The sequence below is a fragment of the Ischnura elegans genome, chromosome 12 (genome assembly GCF_921293095.1).
Source record: "Ischnura elegans chromosome 12, ioIscEleg1.1, whole genome shotgun sequence".
In the NCBI taxonomy this organism is placed as follows: domain Eukaryota; kingdom Metazoa; phylum Arthropoda; class Insecta; order Odonata; family Coenagrionidae; genus Ischnura; species Ischnura elegans.
In genome coordinates, this window is record NC_060257.1 from 15953782 (window position 1) to 15979773 (window position 25992).

Below are 25992 nucleotides of genomic sequence, written 5' to 3' on the forward strand. Positions count from 1 at the left end.
AATGAGCCTTACAAAGTTTTATTTCTTTATTTCCAACATTTAATTTTTGTCTACGGCTGGTGCCCTAACACCATCCGCCACACGCCTTTTGAGGTAGCTTGTGGGGTGGTATGCAGATGTTTTCTTGAGGCACACTTCCCGGGAGAGATTCTTATTCGTCTCGCAGTCAGAGCGCATCTTCAGAAGAAGTCGACACGAGGTTCGGTCGAAGCGTCGCACGACATTGGCAGGCGCCACTTCCGGCGTCTGACCTTCGAAGAACGCAACGGTTCCCTTTGTCTGGGAAACAAAACAATTCATTGTGGAAGGACTCCGGCGTCGGTCGCGTGATCCTCATTATTACGCCTCCATAACGGATACGCCGGGACTCAATGAAATACATTGCCACCACAAATCGCGCGACAAGGATCTCTCCAAGCATTACCTACTACTAGCGGTGTTTCCATAATGCACCCATTTTGTTCACAAATGACTTCGAGGGCACGAATATCACAATAGAGGGTTCTCCAGTTGGCCACTAGATGTGCTGCTGTCCACTGCGCATTTAAACGGATTCACCGTAGTCGTTACTCCCGTCGCTTGCAGTACAACCATCCGAAATTAACGGGGAAATAAACTAATGTTCGGGCTGGAATAAGAATTGATGCTTTCCCGGCTAATAATGCGGTTAAAATTTACACAAGATTTTAGTAAGATTTAAAATATTTAATTAGTAAACATTTTTTCAAAGGTAACGATTTTAATTTTTTTAATTTTCAACGAAAATGTTTTCGATGTTGAAATAATTTTACTTTTAACTTCGGGCATTAATACAGTCTTCTCGGCAGATGGACTGCGTCGCGTGAGCGATACTATTACACTTGCATAAATGATAACTACGACTCAATTCACGAATTTTTTCGAAATTATTATTATTTAAAAATTTTAAACGTTCGAAACGTACGCTAAAAAGGAGTTTTTAACCCGGAGGGAACCCCGAGAAAATTTAACCCAAACAAAAATTATGGATGTTTGCCGAAATGCATACTTGTGATCATTATCAAAGTCACAACTCTGCAGTGATACTACTTGCGAATCTAAATTTAAGTTCGTAAATGTTGAGAATATTTCCGAACTTAAATTGAGAATAAATGGGGAAATCGCTCTTCGATTATTGCCGCGTTGCAGACATTATTGAAAACCGATTATAATGCATGCACGACAAGGACGAAGCTCGCCATGAAAAATATTTGGCTTAGCCGGGAGTCGAACCCGATTTTCGGTCAGGTGCACTGGCCAATCACACAACCAAGCCATCTTTACAGAATGATCTTCAGGATGTGTTTTACCGGCCAAGCCAAATATTTTTTTCACGGCGAACTTCATAATTGGTGTATACAAACAGTGGCGCAGCGAGAGGGGGGGTTCTGGGGGATAAATCGTTATCTTTTTCACGGAGAAAAAATGTAATCAAATACAATTACCATATGGAAGAATCCAAATTGAATAGGACTAATGAATTGAAGGATATAGGGGTTATCTTTGATAACAAAATGTATTTCATCACACATATATTGAATATTAGCATAACTGCATGTAAAATGTTGGGTTTTACACACCGTATATCAAAATATTTTGACTCTGAGATGGTACTTAAGACATTGTATTACTCTTATGTAAGAAGTAAGTTGGAATATGGGTCAGTTATTTGGAATCCCTATTTGAAGAAACATATTGTAATGCTAGAGCAGGTTCAAAAGAGATTTTTAAGATTTCTATATTTTGTATTATATCATGTGTATCCGTTTTTCGAAAATTATGTTCGTTGTAGTGATTTGTTAAGAGAGTGTTTGGTCTCCATACCCTGCAAAATAGAAGAATCATAAACGATCTGATGTTTCTGCACGATGTCACCAATAAGGGCCTATGTAATGAGTTACTGAAGGAAATAAAAATAATAGTTCAAAATGTTAATCCGGTTTAAAATAACATTTTACATATCAAAGGTAAAAACAAATTATTGTTCCAATACGCCTATACGAAGGATTAGTGTACTATATAACAAAAATTTCAACGATCTAGACTTGTACCAAAAGAAATACTGCTTTGTAAAAGATGTTAAGAATATGTTTCGCGACTGTGATAGTATTTAGTTAATATTTTTCAGCATTTGTTATCATGATTGTTACTATTTTGTGGCTGTGACCAATTTATTTTCAATTTTTTTGTAGTTATATTCTTGTATTGTTCGCCCAATAATTATGTATATGTTGGGCGAACATTAAACATAATAAATAACTAAATAAACCCCCCCCCCCCCAGAGCTCAGAGAAATTTTTAAGTTTAATCCATTTTACTTAATTGGATTAATATTACTTGTAGAATAATGTAAACAATTAATAAAATATCCCTCAGAAGGGCGTAAAACTCACCATTTTGAATCATTTGACTTAAACTTTTTCTGAGGGAGGGCCCCCGCCCCTCCCGATTCCCCTGGAGGGTATTCCATACCCCCTCCCCAGTATTAGTTGCGCCTGAAACTCCCCCTAGACTTCATTCCCAGCTGCGCCCCTGTATATAAATATGTACCAGTGCGCGTGACTGAGTACAAAGTCACTTGTTTCATGCAGTGCTTTAATTATAACGCTCCCAAAGCGCCGATAAGACGCCTTCGACGGAACGGACCGGTGCCCCCTATACGTAAGCCCATTAACCCGGTAACGCCTGAATTAAAAAGTTTCTGCAATTTTTATGGTGACCATGTATCTAAATATCAATGAAATTCGGAGTCATTAGGTGCAAAATTTATTCTTTTGCCACTAATAGGGAAGTGCACTAGTGTTTCAAATGCACCAAACACATTTTTTAAATTAGAGTTCAGAATAACATAATGTCGTAAAACCACAGTTTAAATCCTAATAGTGAATACTTTATTCGAGATGACCGTCTGAAATATGGAAAAATTCAAAGGCCGCGAAAACGGGTGTCCATGTTGAATATTGGCCGTGATGTCACAAGGCAGTAGCAGAAGGCAGCTTCTACACCGTTTAGTTCTACCACTATTATTGCATAGAAAAATTACAGAATTTGAGGATATCCGTTTTTTGCTGTCTTATATCTTCAGATTATATATGTGGCTGCTTCTCTTTTGAGTAAACGACTTCATCATTGCGTAATATATTAATATTCATTTACGTGTCAACTTCAAGTTTGGAAAGAGTAGTACGAATAGCACATTGAATCTTTAATAAATGCATAATGGCATTTATTTTTCGCTGGGTATATTTTGGCACAGTGCCGTTTATCATGCCAAAACTTTTTTTGTAAGAACCCAGTCAAACTAATAAACCTATTTCAGACGTTTGCTGCAAGACTTATTCGTTGCGTATGTATTCACGCCGGCCGGAACGTTCGCCCTTCGCTACTAGAATCATGGGATGTTAGCCTTATTTCCGAGCTGGCTGGTTGTTGCAATGGTTCGCTGTCCAGGATGGGTTCAAGAAAAGATAATCTTGGTTGGGAGAAGGAAAATTCCAACGATTTATAAATGGTATACCAAACTTTGATGTATTTATGGTTACTGAATAAGGAGGACAGGTTCAACGCTCCATAGAAATGCGAGACGTTAAGGCTAACAAGGGGAGACCGCGTACCTTGCTGCATCTTTCTCAATTAGGGCGTTAGTTAGGCTGTAATTAATTAATTTTCATGCATTACTTTTTACAAGTTATATATATAAATTCAAAATATCCACAATTTCGCAATGGGCCGGTTGGGGTAGTGGTAGCGTGCACGAGTCGAAAGGGATATGTTACCCGAAGGACCGAGGTTCAAGTCCACGTCATGGCATTATTTTTTGTTGCCTTCATTGTGATCATACGGCGTCTAGTTTATCATTAATTATAATTGCAGCAACCATTGACATGAGACAATTTTTTTTATCGTCATTATGGCGTTTAGGTATTTTAGCAGTGTCATTACAAACGCCGAGATACGATGACTACAAGGGTTGGTGTGCGCTAAAATGTTAATTTTTTCTTTGCTTATGCTGACCAACTTCCACATTAAAAATGAAAACCACTCTTGCAAGAGCACATACCATTAAAGGCTCGCGGCAAGCAACAATATGCGTACAGGCATAATTAATAAGAACACAAAGCGAATATAAAATGCCATATATCTCGAACACTTGTAATTCACATTACTCCAAAGGGAGTTTACTTACTCAGTACATACCTCAGTACCTTGTATTCAGTACCTACCAGTTTACCTCAGTAGCAGTGCTAAAAGAACCATTCTGAAATATAATTTCAACTAACAAATAGGATGAAATAAAAGTTGATAACCCTGGACCGGGCGCGCTGGCGTATAAAATACGTCAATCTTTGAAAACCAGGGATTTCGACATTGTACGTACATTCTGGGCTATAATGGTCTCGTGTATTCTTACAATGTACTTTGACTGCCTATATTGCGAGTTTTCAAAGTTCGAGGTATTGTAGCTAATTTTTTGGATCAGCAAGATGAACCCGTCACCAGTGGAGTACAAATTACGCCGCGCGACCTGCCGTGTACCTTCATATCTGTATCACCTATAAATGTACTAATTTCAACAAATAAAGATTAACTTTAACAAAAATCGTTTGTTATTATATATGCACATATCATGGGCAAAGTACGCATTTTGCTCGGTCGTGTAAAAAAACAGTCGCGCCATAACCCTTTAACCAAACTACTTTCAGTTTATAAATTACGTAGGTCTACGCGGAAGATGCTATATTTTGACTCAACACACTTTCTGATGTGACTGAGGTACCTATTAAGTAAATTATTATAATATCAATAACAATTTGATCTTACAATACCTTCAAATGATCTTCAAAACAGAATATCATCGATAGGTAAGAGTCAGGAGCAGCCTTGAACCATTTATTCCGTATAGCTTTTGCTTAAGGCACGGGAATGAATATCTTCTCCAGGCTTTTGTTTCGACGTCGAGATGAAATTTGGAACAAAAAATCATTTATAATTCTATTTTGAATTCATGTTTTCGGTACTAGACGACATTTTTAGGAAGCAAACTCCACCGATTCCCGGAAACTCTCGCCGCGCTAAAGAAGGCGACGGAATACAGCGATACTCCACTGGTGACTACTGCCTTGTGACGTCACATCTCAATCAAGATGGAGGCACTGTGTTTCAGCGCAACATGAAATTTTCCGACTTTCAAAACGTTTTAAAGATCATACCCCAGATGCAGAAAATAAAAGTGACTATACTAATGTTTCTTTTTTAGGCTAAACTTTCAAATTCAGCAATAAAAAAAAATTAGTGCACTTCCCTATAGTTACGCCTTATGGTAAGTTACCACTTATAGCGGAACCATGTGGTACCACTAACATGTTTTGCATCATTACATCCCAAATATTAGGATCACATCACATAGCCATACTTTATATGATATTTACATGTTATAACAACAATAATTTCATAATAAAACCTTTGTATTAACAGTACATAAGGCGTAAGAAAAGAAAATCGAAATACTTGGTCTAAAAAATCCTTTTTTTGGGCTAGTTGATAATTCTCAAACGGCTCTAAATGCGTTAATTACGGCTTTAAAATACCAAACTTTTCGGAAAAAAGTTACTAAAAATATTCTTATCAATTTAAAACTCTCAAAAACCATAATAAATTACGATGAATGACAAAAAAGTTACGTTTAGCACCCGTTAACGCCTAGCGATACCAAATGGTACCGGCTGTTAACGGGTTAATCGAGATTATGCCCTGCGAATGCCGATTTTTCGGGTTGAAAGAGTCTTCTGCTCATCAAGTAATTAGGCTCTTAACAAGAACTCGTTTCCGTGACCCATCGAATTCGTAAATTTTCAAAACCATACCCTATAAATATGCTATGGCCAATAAAGACAATAAATGGATCTCTATGCATTCATCACAGTGCTGCATACATTTTTGAAAAAATGTTAATAAAATACGGCCACAGTGACGACATAAATAAAGCTTTTAGGGAGCCAACTGGGGCCTCAACAATGCAATAACTATAAAATTTATATACTTACTTAACTCATTTATTTTCGCGAGACACTGGCCCTTGAGAAAATAACTGTGCTTAAGTATTGACAACTGAAAATGGAACTACAGATAAAAACAAAGGAAAAGAATAAAAATCCAAACTAATGCACCCCCTCGGGATCGCCGATAAAAAATACTAGATCCAATACAATAATAACGTCGCAATGTCACATTACTTCGTGGACAGTGTGCATGCACAATACAACACAAATTGCATAACTCAAATCGGTATTACACTATGAAATCAAAGGTTTACTAGTTAAGTTTGTGGAATGGTGACATAATATGTTCCAAAATAAACTTTGTTATATTCCACATGGTATTTATTTAAAAAATACCGGTTTTCATCTTTTTAGGTCATTACCAAAAGGTAAAACAATCTTTCTCATACCACTTAATATTGACCTGAAAAGGTCGATACCGGTAGAGATTTTTTAAAACTATATACTGTGTGGTATCGCAGAAATTCGGGCGTTTACGCAGTCGTCTCGGCAAACGGACTGTGTAATTGTTACGCCCACATAGCGGATACGCCAAGACTCAATGAAATACGCTACCTTCAGAAATTGCACGACAAGGATCTTTCCAAGCAATACCTAGGTACTCGCTACGGTATTTCCAATGCACCGATTTCGTTCACAAATGACTTTGAGGGTATTTGAGGGCGTGGCAGAAAATGAGCGCGTCTAATTTCGAATGCCTCGCACGGTGCTAAGGTGGGCGCGTGACCGAAGTTGAATGGGGTTCCCCCCCTTCTCATTCGTCACTTCCGACGTTGCCAGATCTCGCCGGTCTTCACAGTAAAGAGTTCACTTCTAGCATAGAACTCAATCCAAGAAACAATTAGGCATGCAACGGAATGCTAGTGGGAACTGCGTCACAGCATTTCTTTTTTATTTGTTAACGGCTGCGGTCCTGTTACATCTGCAACACGCCCTATGGGTCGGCTTGCGGGGTAGTGTATAAACGTAGATAGTTATACAATGCGTAGATTACATTGAGGAAAAATTATTTTACATTGACCGCTATTCAAACCAAGGTCTCCCGAATATGAGTCAAATTTCTGCCAATAAAACCAATTATCCACCATATCCTCTGTGGAATTTAGTAGGCTTCGGAGACAAAGAACGATTTTGGAAGATTTGGGTTCGAATACCTGTCAAGGCACATGATTTTTACACAGCGGAATTTTCAATTTTTGCACTTTCAAGGCTTGGTTTGATGATTCCATTCAGCTATCCAATCGGTTAATCTTTTGAGGCCTACGTATTTCTTCTGCTTTACTTTCTTACTTAATCACCTACTCCATACATCACACCCGTTGCCTACCTCTTCCGTTCTTCCCATCAACCTGTCCTTGAACGATAATTATCATCAGGCCATCGTTTCTCATGACTGACTAAAAACAACAACATAACAAAATAAACCGGCAAACCAGCAAAAAAATAACCCGGATACTCCAGAGACATAATAGAGACGCAATTCATAAACCGGTCAGCTAGATCGAAATCTGCATTGGGACACCGAAAGATGAACTGGGGCTCAAAACGTCGGATGGTATACAGCATCCCATGTGAATGCGGCCACGTTTACACTGGGGAAACAGACCGCAACATAAAAGAGACTGATGGAACATGAAAGATGCATACGCCTGTTCTGCCCACTGAAATCAGCGGTGGCGGAGCATTGCCTAGACCTCGGTAACAGAGTGGATTTCAAAAGCACGAAAGTTCTATGCCGCACGGACAAATATAGGGACAGAATTGTCAAAGAAGCAATACATATCAACCTAGAAGAAAAGAACATCAACAGAGACATAGGCTTCCAGTTAAGTAATATCTACGTGGAAGGGTGTTATCAGCCACAATAAATCTATCAAGAACGGACCAATCAAGGCACACTTAAACGACTCGCAAGGGTATAAATACCAGCAAGAACTTGACTCGACATTTAACCCCTTAAGACGATGGCGGACTTAGTCATCGAAACGTTGGGACCTATGACCCAAATCTACACCCGGGGGGAAACCCGAGACTATTCCTGCAGAGCATACGCCGGTAAAACTCAAATTCTATTGCTTAAATTAACATTTATTACGAACATAAAACAGTAACCTTTGGATTTACAGGCCGGCGGTAGGATGTTATTTTGAGGATTACAATTGTTTTCATGTCACATAAAAGCAGACCTATCAAAGTAATTATAGTTATAAACTACCTTTTTCTTTGGGTAATCGACGAGGTTCCCGGCGTAAAGGACCACAGAATTTCATCTACATCCACACAATACCCCGCACGCCGCCTAAAAGACGTGTGGCAGGGGGTGTTAGGACACCAGCCGTTAACAGCTTAAAAAAAATGAAGTGCTCTAACGAAGTTGGGACTAGCGTTTATTAAAGTCCTTTATGGTTCGCGAAAAAAAACGAATTCCCATATCTATCCGTTCGGCAAAACATCTCTCTTAATTTATCGCTTCTATCGGACCTGGAAATATAGTGTGGCTCCAATATTATGTTCTCTGTGCCGCTCATAAAGATATCCATTCTCAATTATTCAAGTCATGAAAGCCGAGCGCGCAAACGGCTGACTGCGTGGTTGGTCCTCCATAACCCCTATACTTTGCTTCCTCAACCCTCAACCTGCGGTAGGATGGGATTACGCATGTATCCGCTATGGCCTCCGGGGAGGCAGATCAGATAGTGTGACAGGCCCACTCCATGAATGACAAGGGAGAGAAAAACATTTTGAGAACTCTTACATCATCGAGTGAATGTCACAAGAAGGCAATAACTCTAACATTAAGAGGTGGACGCGCCGAATTCACTCCGACGAGTGAAAGTTTTACCCAAAATATATATTGCATTCATATCGTTGATCCATTTCCGGCCAGAAATATTTCTACTTGCGATTATGAAGATATCTACGTAAGTTGCTCCTACAGTGGTCTTTAATGATCCAGTGCAATATTTTGGCGATACATTAACTATTTTCCTTCCAGATGACCCATGACCACAACGCTGCACTTGGTGGTAACGATGTTAGAATCGAATGTTATTCGATTGCGTTCGAGTGACCTTGATAGAAAATATGAATCTTCAGGGAAAGCATATTTTTGGATGAAAGAAAGTTAAAATAAGCTATACAATGACGTTTCCTGCATACTTTTATTATACTCGCACGTAATTTACAGAGAGTAGGCGTCCATATCGAATTTTCATTTAGCACCCGTCTGATTCTGTCAGTGCGCTTTTTTCGACCGGGTTTAAAAATAAACTAATGAGCGTATTAAGTTATTGCAAACGTCCATAACTTACAAGGAAGATGTTTTTCAATCTCCGATAGCTCAGCAAAAACACCATATAAGCAACAGGCGGGTACTGCGCAGGTAAAGCACTTGCGCGTCCTCCGTACCACACGCTCAAGACATTTCTGACCATAAGTCGTTATTTTAAGGTTAGTAGCAATCTCATTAACTACACTGCCTCAATTGATTCTCCCGCCAAGTGTGCACTGCGGAGAGACAGCCAGAAAACTCGACGAATGGCTTCGGAATTAACTTTTCTTGACCTTTATGCCGATGAAAGAGAATTTTTATTTAATGCAACCTAACAGGAGTGTGAAACAGTGTGAAACATTACGTCCATTCTCATTCAAAACAAAAGAAGACACCTGCTGACTTCTGGAAGTGTTATGATCCATGACAACGCCCGTCATCTCAGCGCTGATGCAGCCCAACTGCTCCATGGGACATTTTCGATCACCCGCCGTGCAATGCCCACCTACTGCCGGGAGACTTCCATGTTTAAGCTGAAATGTACATGTGGCTAGATGGCAAGCGTTTTCAAACGGGCAATGAGCTTCAGGACAAAGGTATAATTCATTGTAAGTCATTGACGGCGACATCCTATGAAGATGGTATAGTAAAGCTTGTCCGCAGGTACGACCAATTCCTCAATCATAGAGTAAGTTACTCTTATAATATACCTACTCTATGCCTCAATCGACGAGGCGATTTTGCCGAAAGGGCACCACAATGGGGAACATGTATGAAATTTGTTCATCATGCTAGTAAGTCTTATTGAATAGATAATTTTCTCAACAGTGCAAATATATAAGCCAAAACTCTCCTAGCACTACACAAACGTCATTAAATGCTTATTAAAAGTGATAGAATATCGCTTGATGTCACGTGACCTGAAACGCCCTCTGACGTCATCGCACGGTACACCATTCACTTCGCTAAGAGAGTAGAGGGGCAGACTCTTGATTGCAATATATCGAAGTAAAAATCATCAACGAGCTTTGTGGTAGTTCCTCAAAGGACAAGCTGACATAATAGGGATTTAAGAAAGCACAATACGACAGTTTACTTTTGGTCGACTTCCATATGGCGGCTGATTTTCTGAAAAATAGCGATTGCTTCCAAATCTCACCAAACAATCACCTTCATTTGTTTCAATAACGCCTCGGCAACCCAACATATTCACAATCTGCTGTTTGACGTTAAAACCAATTATTTTCGCCATATTTGCATTTGAGCCCCTGCATAGACCGATTTTTTAAATCCACTTTCTCAGTCTGTCATCAGCGGATTCCGTGCCGTGACGTCACGCTCAGATGACGTCGTGTTTTCAAGCAGCCGATGAAGATTACTTTTCAAAGACTCATTACTCAGCTAAAAAACATTACTCATCCGTGAAATTTTCGGTGAGTACATTTGAGATAGGGACCTTCTTATTCTAGTACTCTGAAAAAATTGTGCATGTTCCCCATTGTGGTCAACATTTAGCCATCAAATACTTTTTAATCAATCACTTCGTCTTCTGATCATGACCCATCGGAGGTTGAATAACAAACGGCCCTCTTTTTTGTGACAATTCGACGGCAAAAAGCAGTTCGGTTTTTTTTCCTTTGTCCTCATATTCTCAGAATGGTACGATGTATCTACATGGTTACATCGTGCGGTGGGTGGAAATGGGTCAATGTAAGAAAATTAGGTACAGCGGGAAATTGAAACTTAGAAGTAAGGAATAATCTCTAAGAACTAGGCCTTGCCTGAGATCCTGTAGCTGGCGGTGGACGAGTTGGAAGGTATGGGCACAAGGAAGATTAGAATATAATGAATAGCTCCAAATCTGTGTGGATGTGGGGGGATTTTCATGAAATTTGAAGAAAAATAGGTGCAAATTCGTGAGTTTTGAGGCTATTTAAGCCTAAGTATATGAAATAAAAACGTTAAAGAATGTACATAGTTTCATTAAAATTTTCACTGTTGACATATTATCTATTTGCAATACAAAATGTACTTTTAACTAAGAAAATAAATTATGTGTTTATTTATAGCTAATAAGTCCTAATCGTAATAGAACGGTTTCACGGTCACAAATGAAACGCATTGATTAAATTAAAAAAAAATACTTTGTATGCATAACTTTGAACCCGTGCACATTACTTGCCACAAAGTTACTTGTTTAATGCATTGTATTCGAGAACGTTCGCTGCAGCATAGCGACAAAGTAGTTTTTTATGCTCCAATATCGGCTTATAGCAACTATGACATGCGTCTCCTGTGCCACAATGTGGGCTTGAGACGACACACACCTTGTTCGGTAAAACCACCCCTGAGATTCATAGCCTTGGTAGAATTTGGTTCGGTAGCATAGCTAAATTTATGTCAAAAAGGGAAACATCGAACTGAATATTGCGAAGAATTGTAAATGTTTCGATTAAAAATTGAAAATAATACATATTTAGCTAAACGGTAGCATACCTCATCGACAATCGGAAAACCTGTGTCTGAATGCATAACATATTTCATGAAGAATTTCATATTTGGTGTATATATAAATACCATTGAATAATATAAGGCTATGAAGCAAATAAAGAGCTAACGAATGGAATTTACTAATACCCTGGTACACTCCCTTTTTACTGAGCGTTTTAATTTTAAGGAAATAGAGATTCGTGAGAGATTTAATTAAAATAAAAAGCGCTTCTGAAGGAAATAAACAACGCTATCGTCCCAATCCACCAGTCAGACATCACGTGACCGGCGATTTTGCCTTTTAAATCTCTCATGCGCAGAGGAGGAGAATCTTCCTCGGTTATATTTCTCTCGGAGCGGAAGAAAACAAGGGCAGCGGAAGCTTTGGAATTGAGGATGACTTGGCGTTTATTTCTCACCTTGGTGTGGTAAATCTCCGGATGCAATTGCTGATTGGGTCGTATCCAACAGCGATTCAAGTCTTCGTCAGTAAGGCCACACCGGTCACTGGGAAAGAAAAGAGGAGAAACGCCAACTTAGAAGCGAAATGCACATAAACATGACGAATGGAAAAAGTTTATAACACCGCATTTTTTTGACACAGTAATTTATCAAGATAATTATTTAAAGAAATGCTTATTATATGCAAAAATAAAATATTGTAACACAATAACTGATATCAATGGTTCAAGCAAAATATATTGCGATGTAATTAATCAATATTGATTAGAATGACAAATAAAATAATAAAAATTGTAACTAGGCAACTAATGAAAAAACTTAACGACCACATAAAAAATACGTCATTTCAATTTTCAAAATTAGTTTTTAGAATTTAAAATCGATGTTTTAAATGCTTTATTTGATATTTTTAATACGTTTTCATTAATTGTGCCTCTCATATGTTCATAAAATTAGCCTTGAAAATTGAAAATAAATTCCCGACACGACGGGATTTTTTTTTATTAATTACCTAAATCTCAAGAGTCCATGCTAAAATATAAACAAGAGGTCAGGAATGAAATAAATGCATAAACATAGCGCAAATGATTTCCCTCATAAACTATTGTCCATAGTTGAAAACGTGTGATGACTTATGAGACTTGCTCTCTTGTACTTCGGGTTAGTTCGAGCTTCAAGTGTTTACAGGCGGCAATTAAGAGTATGAGAATTAAGGTTGAAACAGAAAGAAGATTAAGTATTGCATGCGAGGTTGAAAAGTACATAAACGGTGCTTCTTTTAACAAGTCATTACAGCGCCAATTTTTTCCCTCAACGTTTTTACACTGTAAAAATTGTAACGCCATATTTTGGACTGCACTATCCGTAGACGATAGTGAGAACATAGAGGCATTTACTGAATGAGAAGGATTCCAAGCGCTAACAAAGATTTAAAAAGGAGGGGTAACTAACTGACGTGGGACGGGGGTTGTATGGGGAGTGTCTGGTGAAGGTGATAGCGGAGGGAATGGGGTGGAGAAATGCGTGCATGGATTAATGAAAAGGAACGGAGCCCACGACTGTGACGTCCACCCTTTTTTCCCTTGGATAAGCGTCCTCCACAAGAGAGAGAGAGAGAATATCGAGTTTGTGTAGAGAGAATCGAATAATCTTCCTCCAAAAGATAGTCTTTCCTGTCAAATACTGTTGATTAAAATCTTCTCGTGTTTGCCTCCGGGTAAGGCTGTTAACGGCCAACGTTTCGATAAGAAACTGCCTCATGTTCATCAGGGCTGAGACTGACTTAGCTTTTTCTTAGCCCTGATGACGATGATGGAGCTCATCGAAAAAGTTACATGCATCGAAACGTCGGCCTAAAACAGCCTCACCCGGTGACAAATCCGAGAAGATTTTTATCAATATTCTTCCCAATTTCCTGAGATTATACATTATTGTATCTGGTGTATCGGTTATTATGTCTGGCAGGCGCGCAGCTAGGAATTAAGGTTATGGAGGGTTTTAAGCGCAACTAATACTGGGGGAATTGGGGGATATGTAATAACAGCCGGAGTAAGCGAGAGGTGCCAGTTCCCTCCCACAGAAAATTTTTAAGATAAATGGTTGAAAATGGTGAATTTTATATCATTCAGAGGGGTATTTTTTTAATCCTTACCCGATTCTATATGTAAATTTTATCCTATTAAGTACAATGGATTAAATTTTAAAAATTCTCTTAGCTCTGGGGGGGGGGGAGGTTTATCTCCTAAACCCCCCTCGCTGCGCAATTGATATCTGGAGTATTATTACGAATCTCCAAATTTTCTGAAAAATACTTTCGTCCATATTTCACCTAGGATAGAGCTTACTCTCGTCGGGACATCCTTGAACGTAGAGTAGAGAGAATATATAGTGAATATGGACCAAACTATCTTACACTACAAAAATATTTCAATGAAACTACAATCTGGATGCAATACATCATTGAATCTGGAATATAAACAATTATATCTGGAGTATCATCGATAGATAGTAGGAAATTAGAATGAGTACTCTCCTCTGCTCTCATTGTATGTGTAGACTATTTCTTGAAGTATATTTTTTTTATTAATTGAAAACACATGTTGGTCCAACGTTTTGGATATTTATTTTTTTTCATTTTCTAGGCTTTAAAGGATATCCGATAAAATTTAATGACACTAACAATGTTAAAAGTTGCAATAATATCACAAAATAATTTAGACAATAATAGCGCATAAATAATAAATAAACAAAAAGCAATTGACCAGTAAATAGACAATTCATTTTCTAATGCTAAAAGGATACCGAAAATTACTTTTTGCTTATCAATTCATACTCTCTCAATTATTGTGTGGCATGTTAAAAATCTAGAACAAAATCCATGTCACTGAAATTGATCACATTAACCCTTTTAGTGCCAGCCCATTTTTCCTGGTTTGCTGAAGAATGCCAGGCCTTGTGTTGCTGAATTTGTAGGTTTGCTCTAAAAAATATATATAAAGCCTAATATGCATTTTCTGAAACTAATTTTTTTTCGCTGACTCTCAATACTTACGGGTATGTTAAAGCATGATAGATACAAAAAAATAGGGACAAAATCTATACGAAGCTCAAAAAATAAAAGGCATCAGTGCAAAATAAGCCCGGCCGATGGATCGGCCCTTGGCACTCTTCGCATATACTACCCGGGCCGATGGATCGGCCCCCTGGCACTAAAAGGGACTAATCCTTAAATAATCCTTAAAAAATCCTTAAATATGGACTAATAAAATTATAAAACGTTGGAATTCTAATGCCTTGCTAACTAATAAAAAACAGAGACCCATACATAAAAAAATACTGCGTATAACAAATTACTTTATACACAGTCACGCGCCCGGATATGAGTTTACTCCAATGACGAAATTTGGCTTAACCGAGATTCCAACCCGATTTGCGTTTAGATATGCCTCTAGTTACAAAGCCACGCATCTTCTTCCAAGACTTTTCTCAGACGAGGTTTACCGAACTCGGAGTAGCAGTCTCAAGTCCACATTGCGACACAGAATACGGAGGTCAAGCTTTTAAGGCAATGTCGGAGAGAGTTCCATAAAACCATTTAAATTTAATCATTCCTCATTCTGTTGTCTGTTAATAGGAGGGATAAAATTAAAACACGTCTTTCTGCCAGAAAAAAAAACACTCACTACCTTCTAGTTACGTCACATTTTTCTAACCTGTATCGTGAAAAGGTAGAAGACCACGTTTATGACAGTTTAAAATTCGGTGCTACTTTCGTTATTTCATCGTCCCTGTCATAGAAGATGATGATTTCATTCGTTGATGTTTTCTAACACAATATGGTGGAATTTTTAAGTGTTTAATAGATTGCATGTCCTTCAAAGTGTTCTTTTTACTGCCAATCTGATAAGTACTTATGCTATCATGGAGCTTTTAAAATTTTCAGTATGCCATTGTAACACGAGAAACTAATCAAACATCAAACTAATATCTTTGAAACCATATAAAATTTCGGCATAAAATCATAGACTGCTGACTGGCCTCTAATATGAAATTAGTGTGTCACTTCAAAAAAAATCCTCCTCACCACACGCCTATTGAGACTGCTTGCGGGATAATATTTAGATGCAGATTAAACCAAGTCTCATATTCGCCTTGAAGAAGATGGCTAGGTGGTATAGCAGGTAGCATACCTGACCAGTAATAGGGAGACGCGGATTCCATTCCCCACTGATCCCAATGTTTTTTACACGGTGAATTTCAACTTTGATGCCTAATTACAAGTTTACATGTATAGTGGGATAGTTAACAATCCAGATCTTGATACTATTTCATCCACCAGAGCAGCCAGACTGTACCACCAAACACAACAATCCTCAGATCTAACAAGATGTTTTTTTTTGAAAGACTTCGCAGATTCTGTTATCAATTTTTGTGTTCCTATTGAAAAATGCTGCGTCCGTGTCATTTTCGCTCGATTTTCTGTTGATTACGCTCCAGTGTGGGGAACGAAACGTAAATATACAACGTAATAAGCTAGCATAATAATTGAAGGTGATTAGTGAAAGAAATAAAAAAAAGTGGAACTCTTTAGCTCCCTTGTGGAACCCTGCAAATATTGATCATATCCTGTCTAATAAGCGCAGCAGATCCATTAGCGCAAATGCCACGAACGCATGGCTTCAGAGCATCTCAGGATGTTGTTTCGTCTCTCCAGCGCGATCTGTGGATGAGCTGTGGATGGAGGGGGTTGATGATGATGAGATCTCTGTGATGGCGCTGTCATGGAGACCGGAAGTGGGAAGGGGGGATGAATCTCTCCATCACAGGAAGAGGACAAAGAATGGAGGAAGGAGAGAGACGGCCCACCCCTGAAGGGGACACAGCCAGCAGGTGTGTTCCATCCGCCAACACCTTCTTCCTCTCCTCAGGCGTGCCCTCAACACTTGACGCCTAAGCGAAGAACAGCATCCTCTTGCTACGCTCCTTAGGGTAAGGTCCAAGGAAGTAGCCGCATATGCATAAATGGAGAGCCTCAAGCGTGCTAACAGGGTGTATCTGTGGTTGATGGAGAGCGTATTTTAATAATCTCCCAAAATAATATCGGCAAAAAATCCTATGATTGTAATGAGATAATAATACGAATGAAATAATGGACCTAAGAGAGAATTTGAATTATTATTTATCTGGACCCAACATTAGATTAACAATGCTTGATATCGCTCTAACTTGGGGAAACGAGACGAGAGAAATAATCAACGTCAAAAGCAAGCGCAAGGATTTAAGTATTTGGTGAGAGTAATAAAAAAAGTGGACCCCTTTCGCTCCCTTGTGGAATCCTCCAAATATTGATCAAACCCTCTACACTATGCGCCGTAGATAACCACTTTCTGATCATGATCACTTTTAATTTTTTATAGCACAGTTGATGACTATACATAATATATTAAAGTTGTACTGTAGCCCTCATGATTTAGAATAAATACAAGAGCAAAATTTAAGTTTGACAATACCAGCTGAAAAACTAAAAAAAGAGAGAGTGCTTTTTGAATATTTCAAAGTGACCATAGGTAACACAATGGACATTTAAAAATTTCTTGGAAGTCTTCGCAGCTTCTTTTATCAATGTTTGCGTTTCTTGTGGAAATGATGTGTCCGAGTCATTTTCGCTAGAAGTTCTCTTTATAACGCTCCGAGTCTGGGGAACGAAACTTAAATAATCAACGCTAAAAGGTAGCATAAAAATTAAAGTAATTGGCGAAAGGAATAAATGAAAGCGGAGCCCTTACACTCACTTGTGGAACCCTCAAAATATATTCATCAAACCCTTTCTAATATGCTCCGCAGATTACAACTTTCTCCTCACGATCACTTCTATTTTTTGACAGAGAATCAATTGAACATAATACCTCCGACTGAGGAAAGCCACACGTTGACTATTGAGCGAGCATATGGGATCGAGCGCAGAAAGACTTCATCAGTGAATTCAATAAAAATACAAAGGAAAGCTGCGTGACACGTAAGTGCTAGGCTTAGACGGCTTGAGATAAATTACGAATACATGCCTTTCAGAGCGATACGGAGAGCCTCATCTTAGGGAGAGAGAGTTGCGTGGTAGGTGTGACCGTGACAGTGTCTGTTGCACCTTGAGTTGCACTTGAGCGGATGCACTCTGAGGGTGAGGACTGAATTAATGAGTGAGGCGAGTATTTTGGGCGGCGGCCGAAGGCTCTGTGCAGGAAGGCTCGTCGCAGCACGGGAAGGTCACATTGTCGGTCTTCACCATCTCTCCCTTTCAACAGTTCATCCAAGAGTAAAAATACATGATAAGAGCTTTTGTAGCCAAAATACCACACGCTGCAGACATTTTTGGATATTGGGCTAGCTCACCAAATTTTTAAATTGTCCATTGTGGTCAAGTTTTATAAATGAATAGGCAAGTTGTTTCCATTTTTCTGTTTTCGTTTTTCGGTGGCGGATTAACGGTGAATTATCGACGGCCTTAACCCCTTCGCATATAATATGATAACGTCACGCACTCCAGTCGTTGAGGTCACTGCTTATAAGTTATTCCTCTTTTCCTCGCATCGACCTCACGTGGTCCTTTATCGTTTACACTTGTTACAGATTCATTCCCTAGGATAAAAGATTCTTTATCAGCGAGTGAATGAATAAGAGATATAATGACGTCACCAACTCATAAAAAATAGGAGGTAATTTTCGGGTGTACCGCTTCTAATATTACGAGAGAGTGGCTGAATGTGCTAGAGATTTTTTTCGTCTTTGCTTATCTTTCCCTTCCGCCTAAGTAATTATTTCAACGAATAGTGAGTACATGTATTAGTCAATGATGCCATTCTGATTAAGCTCTTATTTTTTATCCTCCAAAATTCTTAAATGATATTATTTTGCAGTAAGCAAAATACCAGATTATTAAACAAGATGTATGAAGATAGAAAAAGAATGGTTGACATTTAGATCGCCTCTGCTTCACCTTCCTGCGATTCCACCTCCAATGCATGGAAGCACTAAAGCCTGCTCTACACGATATCTCAGATTTTCAAGCTGCAATTTTTTCTCTATCGTGCGTGCAACGATCTTAACAGTTAAGTAGAATAAGGGATTATTTTGCCATCTAGCGTTTACACTTTTCGCTCGTTTTAGCGTTTAAACGCATTCGTTCTCGCAATTCGCGACTTTACATAACTTACGTAGACGTACGAGCTTACATGTTGAAATGCAAGTTCGTAGGTACTTCTGGCCCATGAGATTTTGCAACTACGAGTACCTCGTAAAACGTGCTTAAGGCACAATACGGGAGGACTTCTCCGCTAGAGTGCCCACTGCCACTTAAGGAGTAGGCCTTCCTCGGAACCAAGGAGTCCATTTACCGAATTTCGGCTCGAGTAACAGGAATTTGGGTAAATGGGAAACGTTCCAAGTGTGCCTCGACGTTATCACGGTCTCAGACCGCTTCACCGCATTGCATCGTTGTGTTGAGGTCGGAATAGCAAATAATTGGGAATCTTTTACATACTGCTACGATGCATAAACTATCCCCTTCTCATTCATACAAAAGATATCGCATCGGTAGGTTACGCTTTCAACTATATTTTGCATTATATTTTTAAAATCTGGGAAAAATGCTTAAAGTTCAAAAGAATATAAATAAAATAGTAAATTTAGCAAATTCCGGATATAATATCATGCTAATGTTATTAATGGGTATAAATATTTTATGCTAATATTTTTCAGGTAAAAATGTGGCATGGTTATTTATACGCGCATCCAACGTTTATAACTTACGTGAAGCTGAACTTCTTCGAAATTGTCCGATTTCGTGCGTGTACCATTTTTACACAGGATACTCCATGTTCGCCAGGTTCATGTAACTTTTCAGATCAATAGGGTGGTTTCCTATTATTTTTTTTATTGCCTACATCGAAAGATTATTACTCCTGGAGTACGTACTTCACGCTTTTAGATTTTTAATTGACGATATCTATTTTTCACGATTTAATGAAAAGTGAAAATTTTCAAGCGCGCGAAAACGCGACGGCTAAGTATGAATGATGGGAAGACTCCGTGTGACGTCGTTCTGGTTCCCGCTACCGCAAGTGAGGTGACCTTGGGGCGAGGCTTTGAGCGCTGATACGACGCAGGATGCTAGCAGGTAGCGCTTGGCTTAAATAAGGATTATTAATACCTTATCAAACGCAGGAAACTTTCCGACCTTAGCCAGTTTTAATTGGTGATTATTAAGACATGTTTCCCTGAGCTCTGTACCTCATGCATGCATTGGTAACCTCAGACGACGTAAAACTCCTATCTACTCGTATAGGAACTAGGTCCCTGTGACGTCACGTGGAGTGGCATCGCATGGGCGCCAATCTGGTAATCACGATTATAAACTTTAATTTCGACTTAGGTTTCAATGCTAATACATCATCTTAAAGGCACAAAATGGTTCAAATGAAAAATGGTTGGATATTGGTTCGAATGGTCGGGATAAAAGTTTATAATCTCGGAAAATCGCAAGTGTCTATTTCAACATGATTAACTTTCTGTAATGCCGTCTGTTGGGTGGACCCTGCGAGTGGTAGGCGTGGTATGCAGATGCGTCAACTGCCAACAGTCCCCCCGACCTCCTCCTCCCTTTCGGTCGCGAATCGCCGGAGACGACGACGCTCAAACTCAGCGGCGACATCCGGGCGAAGGGAGTGCGTCACTTCCGGTGGGCCGGCCCCGGAAGCTGGCAAGGAGGCTGCGTCGGAAGTAGCACTCTTTCCCCCCCCCCCCCCCCCGGAACTTCTCCTCGCGGACGCATCGCTTTTAGGTGTAGGGTCCATCGTGGGCGTCAACTCTATGGCACACCCCTGATCAAGCTGCCCTCCCACCCAAAACCCTGCTCAGGGATCGGAGGAATCACCTTAGTTTCAATGCAGAGGATCCTAGCTATAAAAAAACATCAACAAACCGAAACCCATGGTACTCCATCATCATAAGTCAACAATCCGAAGGTTTACATATGAGAAAAATTCCCTTGTACCAGGAATCGAACTACGAGCCTTTGGTTTCTGGGCCACTGCACACCCCAGGTTCCTGAATGCCTATGGCAATTGTACGGCGTAATGGCACGGTAAGCCATAGGTCCGCCGTTCGATTCCCTGTTCAGGAAAAGTTTTCTGATGGCAATTCGTATAAGTTTCAATCGAAATATTACACAAATATAAGATTGGTTTGACTCAGCTCTCCATTCCTCTCTCCTACCCGCTAGCCTTTTCATAGTTACGTATTTCTTCTCTTTTACATCCTTTGTAACCCTTTGTCCAATGTAACTCATTCGGGGCCGTTCCTTGCCCTTCTTCCCTTCCACCTGTCCTTCTACGATTGTCTTCATACGGCGATCATGACTCATGTGGTCGAGTTTTCAGTTTTTCCGTATTTTTTTAGTATTTTATTAAAGAATAATTCTCTTACTTTTATTCACATTTCCCACGTACTCCATTTTATCTTCATAATTCTTCGGCAGCAACACATTCCGAATAGTTTCACTCTTGAGATTTCAACAGCTGTCAACGTCCATGCCTCGCTTTCATACAGAAAAATGCTCCTTACGTGGGACTTAATGTCGTAGCCACGAGGAGAGGGTGTTTTCCGGGTTTCAACCCCTGCCTTGAGCCTTTTAATATTTTACTTCATCTAATTTCTATAGTTTATTTCAATAAACACTCGAACAAAATTACTGATTTTGAGTCCTAAAAATCACGTTTTCAACATCAAATATCCCAAAATTTTCGGGGGAGGACCCTTGGTCCCCCTATTTCTTGGGGCGCTTTCCATATACCCCGGAAGGGCCCCGAAATCTACGGTAAATCCCCAAATTACAACATCATGGCTGCGCCACTGGTAGGACCTGATGAATTGTATCCTTACTTCTATACTTGTATCATTAGCTGTAAGTAGATTCTTCTTTTTGTATACATCCCTCCTCGTCTGCGTTACCTTACTAAACCATTTATTTCTTGTTGCGTCGATCGTTGGCAATACTTCCTCGGTAACAAAACTCTTTCATTCAAACATTAATTTAATATGACAATGTAATAACAAGTTACATCCCTCTAATTGTTTCATGCGCTTACAGTTTTACTAAAATGCCTTAGATGACGTTCTTTTGGTCCATATTTTTATTTGACCAATAGTCCATACCTCAATCCAAGATATTTGTACTACTGCCATTTTAAAAATTCATTTGTACAACAGCCTTTGCGCAGTGGAAAGGCTACCGAGTCGAAGTGCTGGACATGGTGGGTGAGGAGAGGAAGCTTCTATAGTTGACATACAAAGGAGACAGGAGGAACGGATGGAGGGGGCACATGGCGGGAAGGGGATGTTGAAAACAGTGTTAGAAGGTAGAATGTTAGGTAAACGAGGGAGAGGAAGGAAGAGAATAGAGTTTTTAGATAGAACGAGCGTGCTGCGCCCGCTCCCAGCGGGCTTCCCCCGCTCTTTTCAATGCAGGTCCACAGAGGGAAAGGCACGTTTCTAATTTTAAAATGTAGAAAAAAGGCAGGGTCGTATTTACAAATTTAATTGGAATCTTCATGTACAAATTGAGGTCAGAGGACCTCTTTAAACACAACATTGGAAGTAATTACACTATCCTCTGTTAAACGCACATGATGACTCATACTTACGTATCAACAGGAGACTTGAATGTGAAATCAGCCGCATTTTGATAAAAGTTATTTAAAGAATGCGAGATATTGTTGCAAATGAACAAATGTATCAGTTTGTGCGCCGTTAACGTCAGGAATATTAACCGGTTTTTGTTTTTTTTTTGTTTTCTTTTTTATCATGTAAAAACCAATTTTAGGAAAAAATAGCAATATTAATGAGGAAATATATGCCGTCGCATGTTCTCTGATAAATTCTGTGCATTTTGGTACCTCATTTGTAGACTTTGGTTGCGTATAAGTTGAGAAAAAGGTATCTATACAGTAGAAATAATATAGAAGATTAAATGGAGTAGGCTATAGGTACTTAAAATCGAAGAGAAAAGTCCACGAAATACTTTTTAAATGCTCCATAGAATTTACCTTACCGGTAGAATACTTTATTAAAGGCCTGGTTACACAACGCATCGACACAAGCCCATAATTGCTCGAAAACCTTTTCTGCTTATGATCATTGGTGTTTTTATCCCGATTTTAAGCCTAATGATGGAAGATTAAAAAAATCCAAAACTTCGGAAAAATGGCTTATTTTAATTTATTTTTGAAGAGTTTACAAAATAATATTATTATTAGAAAGAACCCCATAAATCTGTCAATTTCATTACTATAATAGGGGAAGTAAGACTGGTGGTATAAAGGAGAGAAGCCTGGTGAATCCCAGGCACTCCAAACTGATACACAGTATGGTAGTGAATAAATTAAAACGGAAACTTGTTCATATACCACTTCAAATGAATTGATCGGGTCAGGCGATAAATTTTTGCTGATGCGTCAAATATTTTTACTTAATAATCTCGAAATTTAAATCTGGAATCTTTAGTCAATGCTCTGATGAAGTCTCCTAGACTACTCTCTTTGAATTGGGAATATATTAGGATTACATTCGAATATGTCAACTTTAAACAAAAGTTTGGCCGAAAGAAACTCCGACAATTTGTGACGTAACATCACTCAAACACTCTCAAATATGTCTTAAACTTATATGTAGCGCTGATAAAGTATTCTGCTTGTAAATGGCAATGTTTTTTATTTCATAAAAATCCTTCCTACTCCTATGTCACCTAAAATTTTAAGATTTTCGAATAAAAATGAGAATTAATTTTAAAGTATTAATACAACCAATAAATTTGCAAACTTATTACGTCGCAAGTTCTCGAGTTTCCCTCACCGTCCGACCCATTGAGACTACAAAGAGGAGGTTTCATTCCACCCAATAAAAGGTTAATTTCTGTTGCCACTCAGGTAGCTTTGGAATCGGTTTTCAAAAATGTCCGTAGCGTGGAGCTGTGTGTAGAGCGATCCACTTTTTTTCCAATTTTTTGCTGGGCAGTATTTAGAAGTAGGGGGAATAACATTAAAAATTTATTAATTTGATAGTTAACACCATAAAGAATATAAATTTAGGCATGCGGCCCTTATTATAACTTTATCCTTCGCGAAATTCGGATCGCTTTGACCGTCAGCGACGCGGGTGGCTACTTTTGTACACCCATTTCGCAAATTTCATCCTCATGACGTAACATTTACGTCATGGCAGCCGCTAGTGAGTGACTGAGGACGTGAGCTTATTATACAAAATCGGGAACAACACCTTATTAAAAAAGTCGGTAACGCGCGTAATATTTACTTTAGTGTAAAAAAACGCATAAAATGGTATAAATTAGTATCGTTTTCAGGTTAAAGAATTAATGTTGGCTGCATCGTGATGTTTCTAAGAGATTTTTACTCAAAATTGCAAGGTTTGATTTGGTTTACTTCGCAATGCTGATGAAGAGCGAAAAAGTAGCTGAAATAAAGGCGTGCATTACGGGAAAGTATCACCAATTAAACAGGAATAATCACAGCAATTGAAATTCAAATTTAAGAAAAAAAGGAAATGCTAAAAAAATAACGAAAACATGGCCCCGGCACCAAATCTAATGAGATCGCTTTGTTAAAATAAAATTTTAAAATTATTTAAGTTTTGCCAAAATTTCAGCCACGGAGGGTTGCCTTCAAAATATGGTGATTGCGAAATGTGCTAAATGTTCGGTGAGTGACAACACATCTTGAGGCTAATTTGAGGCTCCTGTTATGTAATATTCGTGGTCTGCACACAACCACGATGGAAGGCTTGCACCGTCTTACCTCGTAGCCGTCCTTCTCGTCCCAGCTCACCACGGCCAATTTTCCTTCAGCGTAGTAGCGCAAAAAAAAAGTTTACCCGCGCGCCATTGGCCGCTCGCGAAATAGCATTATTACGACTCGCGGTTACGTTAATGATTTCCGTTCTCGGAATAAACCCCGCTTCCGGCAGAAGCACTACTTCAAGGCACGGAGAAAGAGGAGGCTCACTTAGTCACCCTCCGGAGAGGAAAGCCTGCGGGCAGCGGTGGCCTTGGAAACAACGATTCCGGCGGTCAACCCTTTGAATTCTAATTTCGCGAGGGAAAAACCACCCCACCAAGATCCTGGAGAACACACCGGTGGCATAAAGTCCTACTCGCGACATGAAGGGAACGTCTCGGTGATTCACAGGGGGAAATGACATCATTTCGGGATAGATGTGATCTTTAGCGGTTCTCTGCGGACAAACGAAATTCTCCCTCTTTTCCGTTTTCATATTCCTCCTCGCCCCTTACGAAATAACTCACATTCCGCGATTCCGTCTCTCCATCTCTCAATGCTCTCTGCTCTACCGAATCCCCTCCTTGTTTAACTCCACAGCTTCAAAAATCCCTTCCCTGGACCTATTTTCATCTGCTACTAGTTACAAAGCCACCTTAAAATGCCATCTGAATAATTCATCATTGTCTAATCAATAGTGCCCCTTCTTATGTTGAAAAATTTTGTTTTCTGTTAGTTTTTATTTATTGTGCTATTGTTTGTTATCTTTTAGGCATTATTTATTTAAGGAACAGCCAATGTAAAGGCCTTTGTGCCGTTTTCGGTGATGAAATAAATAAATAAAGTATTCTATCGGTTGAGGCACGTGGGGGATTGGGTTGTTGTGGTGGCTAGAATGTTGTCTTCCCACCCCGTGGGCTCGGGTTCAAATCCCGGAGGTGGCAGAGAGTGTTCCGAGGATGTCCGATCCCTGCTTGAATGTTGTGTGGGAAACATTTCAAGCGCAACACTACGTCCGTCGGATGGGGCGTAAAGCCGTGGTTCCCGTGGCGCCTTTCGTTAAGAGAAGGCTAATACCGACGCTGGTTTTCTCTCCACCCTTCCTTCATGGCGCAAGTGACCTAAGCTGTCGGTCGCCTCCTCCAAATACCATATACTTAAGGCACGTTAACATGAACATGAAAAAAATGAAATAATAAAAGGGTAAGATATACAGCTGGATTTGCCAAGTTACTTCTGATGGTTCATGATTGGGTCATGCAGAAAGGTTGGAAAATGACAATGCCTAAGCTAATACTTAATAGCAAGATGGATTTATTTCATTCCTTTATTGCTGGGGAAAATACAAATTATT

The 25992-nt window shown here is 39.2% G+C and overlaps 1 protein-coding gene across 3 annotated transcripts in view; it reads right to left on the reverse strand.

Annotated features, from left to right (window-relative positions):
• Nucleotides 1–25992, reverse strand: part of LOC124168780 (cytosolic carboxypeptidase 1-like) — a 291230-nt gene that overhangs the window by 8203 nt on the left and 257035 nt on the right. For all 3 annotated transcript variants that reach the window (XM_046547079.1, XM_046547078.1, XM_046547080.1), the window contains exon 17: nt 12258–12345. In XM_046547079.1, coding sequence (XP_046403035.1) covers nt 12258–12345 — 88 coding nt within the window. The remainder of the gene's footprint in view (nt 1–12257; nt 12346–25992) is intronic.